General features: G+C 47.0%; 1 protein-coding gene across 2 annotated transcripts in view; it reads left to right on the top strand.

The window, feature by feature from the left end:
* The first annotated feature begins 2763 nt into the window (after positions 1–2763).
* CACNA2D2 (calcium voltage-gated channel auxiliary subunit alpha2delta 2) overlaps positions 2764–10287 on the top strand; it is a 138543-nt gene continuing 131019 nt past the window's right edge. For both annotated transcript variants that reach the window (XM_075183841.1, XM_075183840.1), the window contains exon 1: positions 2764–3011. In XM_075183841.1, the coding sequence (XP_075039942.1) occupies positions 2896–3011 (116 nt within the window). In that variant the 5' untranslated portion in view covers positions 2764–2895. The remainder of the gene's footprint in view (positions 3012–10287) is intronic.

Raw genomic sequence — 10287 nt, 5'->3', positions numbered from 1 at the left:
CAAACTGTATAAATAATACACTAGAGAAAAAAGTGATGGCGGCCATTTTGTTGAGGCCAATGTGCATGAAAACATATGCAGACGCTCATGGAAATGTGTCCTAGGCTGCAGACAGTGTGTTATAGTCACTACCAAGTAACTGGGAGGTTCCATGATTAGAGAAAGGGGGGTTTCTGGGTAACAGTACCCCCCTCCAAGTGCACCCCTGGGTATACCCTGCCCTTGTGTATGAATTCATCAACCAGCAGTTTGCCCACCTGTCACTCAGACACTGCCTGACCAGATACAGAAGCTCCTCCCTCCTAACATGGCAGCCTGCTGCAGATGATACACAGAGAGCACAGACATGGTTAGTTAAGTACCAAAAATTCAGTTATTTCAAATACATTATTCAGCTCAGTAATACACAGACTTTCATATATAAAGCCAAACATTGACTTCTGCGGCTATATAACAAAAAAATAACTTAATATAAACCCAGTCCCCAAATAATTACGTTCCAGGTGTTACGTTCACCCGGTGGGTGATGTTTTCCAAGTGCTCGCTCAGTTCCCTCCTGCGCACACACGCTGGGCGAAAATACCCTTTAAGTGTCATTGTTCGGTTATTCAGATTTATGGAGTAGGATAATGTGGGAATATGAATTTTGGGAATGGGGTACACTAGGGACGGGTGTCTCACGATTCTGCGTGTCCGATAGCGGGGGTGGTTATTTAAAAACCATACATAAGATGACATAAAGACTTTGGTGAAAGGCACAGAATGTAATTGGAGGGATTGGGTGGGATAATAGCCAATACATTAATACATTAAAGATAACCGGGCAACTATATCTGAGATTGCAGTTTTTATCCTTTATTATATCATTTCTGTAAAGGGGTTTTATTACTAAGTACACAGCATTTTGTGTGCTGAAACAATTCTCATAAGAACTCAGCCTATATTGGCATATTTGAGACATGAGGCACAAAATACCTGTCATGTCCCTGGTTCCTACAGAACTCAGTTCTGGTGGTCTCCTCTGTGTGTGGCACCAGGGACCGGATGGCGGGGAACCGCGCACACACCCGTACGGGCACTTACTGACAGATCAAATAAGATTTCAAACAGAAATACTGGTCTGTATATACAGCAGATTACAGGTAAATATATATAGAGGAATGGACATGTTTCCAATATTAGATAAACTGTCAGTGCTCTGCTTAGTCAGGACAGGCCTGTGTGTAGGAGGGAGGCAGTCTGTATGGGGTGGGCAGTCTCTGTACTGGAGGGTGGCAGTCTGTATGGGGTGGGCAGTCTCTGTACAGGAGGGTGGCAGTCTTTGTATAAAGGAGGGTGGCAGTCTCTGGGTGGGCAGTCTCTGTATATAGAGGGTGGCAGTCTCTGGGTGGGCAGTCTCTGTATATAGAGGGTGGCAGTCTCTGGGTGGGCAGTCTCTGTATTAGGTAGGCAGTCTCTGTACAGGAGGGTGGCAGTCTTTGTATAAAGGAGGGTGGCAGTCTCTGTAATAGGTGGGCAGTCTCTGGACAGGAGGGTGGCAGTCTCTGTGTTAGGTGGGCAGACTCTGTATTAGGTGGGCAGTCTCTGTATTAGGTGGGCAGTCTCTGTATATAGCAGGGTGGCAGTCTCTGGGTGGGCAGTCTCTGTATATAGCAGGGTGGCAGTCTCTGGGTGGGCAGTCTCTGTATTAGGTGGGCAGTCTCTGTATATAGCAGGCTGGCAGTCTCTGGTTGGCCAGTTTCTGTATTAGGTGGGCAGTCTCTGTATATAGCAGGGTGGCAGTCTCTGGGTGGGCAGTCTCTGTATTAGGTGGGCAGTCTCTGGGTGGGCAGTCTCTGTATATAGAGGGTGGCAGTCTCTGGGTGGGCAGTCTCTGTATATAGAGGGTGGCAGTCTCTGGGTGGGCAGTCTCTCCGGGGTGGGGCGCACATATAGGGCAGTCTCTGGGTGGTCAGTCTCTGTATTAGGTGGGCAGTCTCTCCGGGGTGGGTCGCACATATAGGGCAGTCTCTGGGTGGTCAGTCTCTGTATTAGGTGGGCAGTCTCTGGGTGGGCAGTCTCTGTATACAGGAGGTGGCAGTCTCTGGGTGGGCAGTCTCTCTGTATACAGAAGGTGGCAGTCTCTGGGTGGGCAGTCTCTGGGTTAGGTGGGCAGTCTCTGTATATAGAGGGTGGCAGTCTCTGTATATAGAGGGTGGCAGTCTCTGTGTTAGGTGGGCAGTCTCTGTATATAGAGGGTGGCAGTCTCTCGGTGGGCAGTCTGTATACAGGAGGTGGCAGTCTCTGTATATAGAGGGTGGCAGTCTCTGGGTGGGCAGTCTCTGTATACAGGAGGTGGCAGTCTCTGTATATAGAGGGTGGCAGTCTCTGGGTGGGCAGTCTCTGTATACAGGAGGTGGCAGTCTCTGGGTTAGGTGGGCAGTCTCTGTATATAGAGGGTGGCAGTCTCTGGGTGGGCAGTCTCTGGGTTAGGTGGGCAGTCTCTGTATACAGGAGGTGGGCAGTCTCTGGGTGGGCAGTCTCTGTATATAGAGGGTGGCAGTCTCTGGGTGGGCAGTCTCTGCATATACGGTGGCAGTCTCTGGGTGGGCAGTCTCTGTATACAGGAGGTGGCAGTCTCTGTATATAGAGGGTGGGCAGTCTCTGTATACAGGAGGTGGCAGTCTCTGGGTTAGGTGGGCAGTCTCTGTATACAGGAGGTGGGCAGTCTCTGGGTGGGCAGTCTCTGTATATAGAGGGTGGCAGTCTCTGGGTGGGCAGTCTCTGTATTAGGTGGGCAGTCTCTCCGGGGTGGGTCGCACATATAGGGCAGTCTCTCCGCTCTCCCTCCTCCCTCCCCCGGTCTCCAGCAGTCTTGTGCTGCGCTCCCAGCCGCTGCCTCTCTCACTCTGCAGGATGGTGCTGCTCGGTACCGGGGCTCTCAGCCCGCTGCTCCCGGCCCTGTGCCTCATCCACACCGGCCTCATCCTGCTCCCCGGGACCGACGGCTACAGGTTCCCGCTGCAGCACACGTGAGTACCGAGCCGGGGGCTGAATACCGGGCACTGCACCCATCCAGACCGAGCATTGCAACCCCCCTCTATGCTGGGCACTGCCCCCCCCCCTCTATACCGGGCACACAGGACCCCAATACCGGGCATTGCCCCCCCCCCCCCCCCTGTATACCGGGTAAAGAATGATAACTCTGGGCACTACACCCCCAGTAACAGTCATACAGAACCCTTGTACCCAGCGCTGTACCCCTCAATACTAGACACAGAACCCTAATACCGGGAATTTCACCCTTTGGTACCAGTAACTCAGAACCTTAATACCGGGCACTAACAGCACCCTAATACTGGTATTACACCCCTCAGTGCCAGGCGTACAGCACCCTAATACAGGTATTACACCCCTCAGTGCCAGGCGTACAGCACCATAATACTGGTATTACACCCCTCAGTGCCAGGCATACAGCACCCTAATACAGGTATTACATCCCTCAGTGCCAGGCGTACAGCACCATAATATTGGCATTACACCCCTCAGTGCCAGGTGTACAGCACCATAATACTGGTATTACACCCCTCAGTGCCAGGTGTACAGCACCATAATACAGGTATTACACCCCTCAGTGCCAGGCATACAGCACCATAATACTGGCATTACACCCCTCAGTGCCAGGTGTACAGCACCATAATACAGGTATTACACCCCTCAGTGCCAGGCGTACAGCACCATAATACTGGTATTACACCCCTCAGTGCCAGGCGTACAGCACCATAATACTGGTATTACACCCCTCAGTGCCAGGTGTACAGCACCATAATACAGGTATTACACCCCTCAGTGCCAGGCGTACAGCACCATAATACTGGTATTACACCCCTCAGTGCCAGGCGTACAGCACCATAATACTGGTATTACACCCCTCAGTGCCAGGCGTACAGCACCGTAATACTGGTATTACACCCCTCAGTGCCAGGTGTACAGCATTATAATACAGGTATTACACCCCTCAGTACCAGGCGTACAGCACCTATAATACAGGTATTACACCCCTCAGTGCCAGGTGTACAGCATTATAATACAGGTATTACACCCCTCAGTGCCAGGCGTACAGCACCATAATACTGGTATTACACCCCTCAGTGCCAGGTGTACAGCACCATAATACAGGTATTACACCCCTCAGTGCCAGGTGTACAGCACCATAATACTGGTATTGCACCCCTCAGTGCCAGGCGTACAGCACCATAATATTGGTATTACACCCCTCAGTGCCAGGTGTACAGCACCATAATACTGGTATTACACCCCTCAGTGCCAGGCGTACAGCACCATAATACTGGTATTACACCCGTGAGTGCTAGGCATACAGCACCATAATACTGTTAGTACATCCCTCAGTACCAGGCAGCACCTCTTACATCAGTACGTTTATATCTCATTCTCCATTATTATAACTCGTATCGTTCGGGTACCCTGTGAATTTACCCCTCACCCCACCATTTTACCGTTATTTGTTGTCCGTTCTTCCTGACTCTTTGTTTCAGCTAATGTGTCAGTGTATTTTGTCATTGTCACATTGACCCTGCTATTGTGACATTACATTTATATATGAACCATGTTTACCTCTTATCCAGGGAGGGTTAATATATAACCCCCCACCCCCCTCTGTGTCTTCTCATGCTCACCCACTTTGTCCCCCCTCATTTACAGATATGACCCCCTCCCCTTTTACTGGAAATCTTGTTTCTTCCCTCATTTGTGGGCGTCGTGCCCCCTCAGCCTTCAAAACTCGATCTACTTGTGTCTTTTTATAGTCAGAACCGGGTCCCAAAATATTATCACTTCACCCATCTACTGCTTGTTTCATCATCCCCCTAATTCCAGCACCTGTGACTCCTCCACCTCGATCTCCCGATACTGGTCTCACACCTGTGAATGCACCCGGTCTCCCTAAATCGAAACTTTTTCTCTATGTCCATACACCCTCATTATCACCCTACATCTGTGCCCACCACTCTTACCCAATTGCAGTGTCTAAGTTATGGTGTCAGAGTGCTTTGGGTGACTACAATCCATTAATGGGCTGATCTCACAACCGATTGTTTAACTGATTATCCTGAGTCGCTTTTCCCTCCCTGAACCCCTCAAATATGTGTACTGCAAAGTCATAAATATTTCGTATGCTAGTTTGAAAGGAGCACAGGGCGTCCTCATCTCCGAAACACCCTCTGATCCAAAGCCCCCTGTGCAACACTAATTTACACAACATTCAGCCTGGTCTGTATTGTACAGTATGTCCATCATTATATATACAAGTGTTCATTTATTTATTCCCTGCATTTATGGAAAGTTCTCCACCAAACTTGACTGCAGAGCATTGCAATCTCCTCTGTGCTGATGGCTCCAAGTGCTCGTTGGGAATTTGAGATTACGTGTTGTTTCTTCTTTATAGGAATGGTTGTAAAATATGGTGATCAATGTCAGATTATAGTCTGGGAATATTGCTTGGGGGCATGTGATGGCTGTTTATTACTAAACACTTGGAGCATTAGGCTTGCAGAATATATTTAGATATATGGGGGACGGTGGTGTGTGTTGCAATGAAAATTTGAACCCATAAATGCTGGGACTGTTGTTTCAGTGGATTGTGATGCTACGTTCCCAATATATTCTGCAGTAAGTTTGCAGACCTGTTAGTGCTGCATGAATTACGTAATGCCTGAAGTTATAATATTCCTGTGCCCCTTTTCCCTCTTCTAATAGGGCAGCAGGTGTTTCAGGGAGCAGATAAAATGTTGTTCTTCTGGGGCAGAGCAGCCCATTGCTCTTGAGGAATATAAGGAGGATATTTGAGCTCGGAATAGCACTTTCCCTCCTAGATCCAGCAGGAGATGCGCGCTGGATGTTTGGGGACATGTGTGCAGAAATGGCAGCTAATTACAAAAAGAAAACCTATAACACTACAAAGGGAAATATTAAAGTCAATTAAGATAATTATCGCGAGCAAGTCTCTGGAGGGTTGAGACTTTCCTGCAGAATGTGATAATGGATATAAGAAAGGCTGTGTGCGAGAGATGGGGATGGATCTCTAAATGCAAAATGTAACTAAGTGCACGCTGTGTTTGCAGGATAAATGGCTTGAACAATGTAACAACATACACAATGGGGCAGTGAGCAATTTGTAGGACCTGTTTGTGTCCTGTCAGAGCAGGATAAATCTGTGTGCAGAATAGGAATATATTTATGGACGTATCGGTAATATCGATAACCTAGGTTTTCAATCTGTGGTACCAAGGGGTCCCTCAAATGCATCCAAGAGGTACTTCAGTCTGATAAATTAAACCCAGAATAACATTACATTTATTAGTAATTCTACCCCTACATTTGTCAAAAAACCCACATAAAAATATGTTTGAGTAATCCAGGCCCATCAGTGCCTACTGGGCCTTAGGTGGGATCCTCGGTTACTTAGTGGTTGATCCCACGCTACACATGACAAGTGCAGGCCAAAACCTTTCCTCCTATTTCTTAAAAAATGACAACATTTGATCTGACAGCTCCTAAAATGTTGTTGGAAAAATATCCTCGTTGGCCAATAACAATTTATGGGCTCCCTGGTTGTTGGTCCAAGCACCTGGACTCCTGGATTGGTTAAGAATGGCCTTTCACATGTGGTGGCAACTGACTACTGATGAGCATAAGTTCGGAGAACAGGCTACAAGCTCCCATCAGAGGCGTGTGATGAAACCAGTCTTCTGTACCTCTGTGGATGTTGTTTAATGTCAGTTAACGCTGCTCTACCACCTAGAATAAGCTGGTAGTGAAGCCACCTCCCCCAGCCACTTTCCATAGGGTTCTGACAGTTGTGTTTTTGCCCTGGGAGAAACGGCTGCATGGATCAGTTCCAGGGCATCCGGCTGTACCTGACGTCCACACACTGCACGGACAACCAATCAATCTAACAGGAACTAGTGACATCACTGAGGCATTTGTACCTCACGCCTCAGTAATGCAACCACTTCCTAGTAAACTGACAGGCTGCATTCTCATGAATAATGTGGGTGACGGATCCCCTTTGATTCCCTGTTTATTTCTATAATTCAGCCTCCCATTGATTACCAGTTTCTATGGGATTTCTGTCCGCCAGACCTACGGCCTCTTAACGTGCCGTTCCCAAGCCAGAGAAATCTCCCGTGCCTTTTGTTAAACCATATTTGAGCAATGTATACCCAGGTAATGCGTCACCTGAACTTGTACATTGAGTAGCGATCCTGCTACTAGGACAACCCCCATCATTAATTGAAACGTTTATGTTTTCCTCCTAGAATACTGTCTTAAATGAGTCATAAGAGTGAGAGGACATTGAGTCTCTTACTGAACGTGTCAGTATCGTACATTATTATTACGTTAGTTGAGTTGCGCCCATGAATAAGCCTTTCGCGCCGGCACTACGATTTTCGCGTGTAAACATCATACATGTTGCTAGAATTGGGCACATTAGCGCATACCAACAGTCGCATGCAGCATTAGTACTAAGGGAGCTACATTTTGTGGCTTTGTAAGTTACCCTAGAGGTGTACTTTATATAAGAAGCATGTCTGTGGATAAGGAACTTTGTGTATATTTTCTCCTATGTTTGCATATGTATTAAAGTGATCAGTTGCGATTAGATGAAGATGGTTTAGATGAAGTCGGCCTGTCTGTAAGGCACAGACTGAGCCACCCACCATTGTAAGCAGCAGCATTTTAAAGACATTGATTGACAGCTGTGAGCAGACCCAATATGTTTTAGTGCCAGTCCGAGGTGGCCTTGCCCTGGAGTGAATACAGACTACATTATTTCACGCAATCATAACTCTCCATCCAGCATACCCTCCACCATTATATTTAGCTGGAGAAAGGTGTGAAGATAAAAATGGAAATTAAGGAAATAAATTAAATATAAAACCACTTGTATTCTGCCGTAGATGTTCTTAGTCACCCTAATAGGTAAATACAGCCCTGCGGACAGTCAGTAAAATTACTGACGGTTGGCAATACGGGCAAGGTGCAGTCAGATGTGCTGCCATTTAAAAAAAAAAAGGAAAACATAGATGGCTGCGCTGTGGGAGGAGCAGTTGTGGCGCTGTAGGTGGAGCCAGCTATGCGCTGTAGTTAGAGGGTGATATAGGTGTGAGGAATCTGAATTATCCAAAGGACAATAACATTTCTGTGTGATAGATGAGAAGTGTTTTAATCTGTGATAATTATAGGATAAGGCAACATTTTTTGGGCATGGGTAAATGGAAAGCTCTGAGAGGTCAGTGAGGACATCATTTTATAGCTCTGGAATTAGAACGAAGGAATCGGGGCCTCTCTGTTCTTTAGGGAGGTTGGACAACTTTGGAAAAGTTCAAGGCTGAAACATGATGGAGAGCGATGAGTTAGGGAGCGTTTGGGGTAAAGTAATAATTGGTATATGTAGACAAAGTGAACCAGGTGTGTATGAACCGGAGCTATTTGGGAAACGTGGTAAAATTAAATTAATTCAGAGGAAGACAAATACTTTGTGGGAAGCAGATTTAGGGACTGCCATGGGGGAGAGAGTGCACTTTGCATGGATGCGTTGTGCTTTACTCCTCACAATCTTCCGTTGCTCCAGGGCTGGAGGAGTCGGCCTTGGATATTTTTCTAGAACTGGCAATTTGGTACTTAATCTGGGAAGAGCAATAGGAGCGAGGGGGCTACAGAAATGATATGTGTCCTTTTTATCCGGGAATGTTACTTTGCTGTAATAAACCCTTTCACAAATAGGCAGCTCTTTCCTCGCATTGTTCCCCCGGCAAATTGTCTCTCTTATGTGCCCTGGCTGAAGGTTTAATGACATTACTAGGACGCGCCTCGGTGACATTAAGGGAGACGGGAGGGAAGAGTGTTTTTTATGGATTGCAGATGCATTCTGCGATTGTGTATTTGACTTGCGTTGACAGTCGGCACATTTTAACATCAGAGGTAATAATAGCGCAGACGCTGGATCGTCGCCCCCCCCCTCCCCCCCCACATTCCTCCCGTCACCTGAGCTTAGGAAAGAGAGGGGGGCTGGGGGCACAAATAACATCTTTGCCACTGCCAAAAGCCACAACCTTCCTCTCTGCATCCCAGTAATTTGCTAGAATGCGGTAGGAGCTTGTCGCACGCAGATATCCTGACCCCCACCAGATAAGAGTAGGCTGGAATAATGTGTGTGCCAATTAAAAATTGCCCTGTAAGTGCTAGCCTTAAAACATTCCTTTTTAAAAGATAACAAAGAGCTTTTGTGTCGCTAGAACAGGAAATCGACGCCATTTATATACTGTTTTTTACAGTCTTGTTTTACTTTTAGTCCCATTTTAACCCGTTTACTGCAAGATGCTACCGCGACGGTTTGCAATCAGGAGAGAGATGTACAAAGGATGTGAAATTTATCGTGATTAAATACAGAGCCGGATCGTCCATTAGGCAATCTAGCCTTCCGCCTAGGGCCTGGTGTGTACTCAGGGGCCCAGATTACTTTAACCCGTTTTCTTTTGACAAACGGAGGGAGGAGGAGAGGCCCACACCGTTATCTTGCCTAGAACCCATGAGGTCTTAACTGGGCACTGTTCAGATAGATGCCACGGTTGGATGGTCACATGCTGTTATTGGACTACCTTACCCAGCATGCTCTGCAACAGCTATATATTTATTGACTAAGCCTAGCTAAAAATATCTTATCAAGATTGATGCACTTTCTACAGTTTGGTATGTTGGATGCTTTTTCCATATCCTTATGCTGTAATTGGCGGTTTCCACTATAAATACATGTTGGCTGCATATTTCACATGCGTGTTTGCTGAGATGTGTTCAGCACGGAGATGTTGTGGTGCATTATAATTAAGAGGTGACTTTATTAGCCAGAAAGACGATTTTATTACAGGATTAAGTGGCCTCTGCTCAGAAGCCGTGGACTCTCCGGCCGGGAGAGATAAAACAGGAGGCTGGCACAGGAGCCAGACCGCCATACGCTTTAGTGGGCTATTAAACGGGAAGCGGCTGCAGTTTATCGCTTGGATGCAGGAGGGGGCACAGGTGGGGGAGGTCTCCACAGCTACAATTTCATTTCCCTTTTATCTCTTTAGTCTGCTGAATTATAATGACCTGTACAGCTGAACAACACTGCTTTCTGCCATGCATATTAAGAGGGCACTTCACTTAGTAGCGCTGTACGTTGCTCACATGCACGCAGTTTGTTTTGTCTTGGCAGCAGAGTCACTATCATACAGACATACACACACATAT

Source organism: Mixophyes fleayi, chromosome 8, assembly GCF_038048845.1.
Source record: "Mixophyes fleayi isolate aMixFle1 chromosome 8, aMixFle1.hap1, whole genome shotgun sequence".
Lineage (NCBI taxonomy): Eukaryota > Metazoa > Chordata > Amphibia > Anura > Limnodynastidae > Mixophyes > Mixophyes fleayi.
Note: the sequence above shows the minus strand (reverse complement) of the source record. Positions and strands in the feature narration are given on the sequence as shown.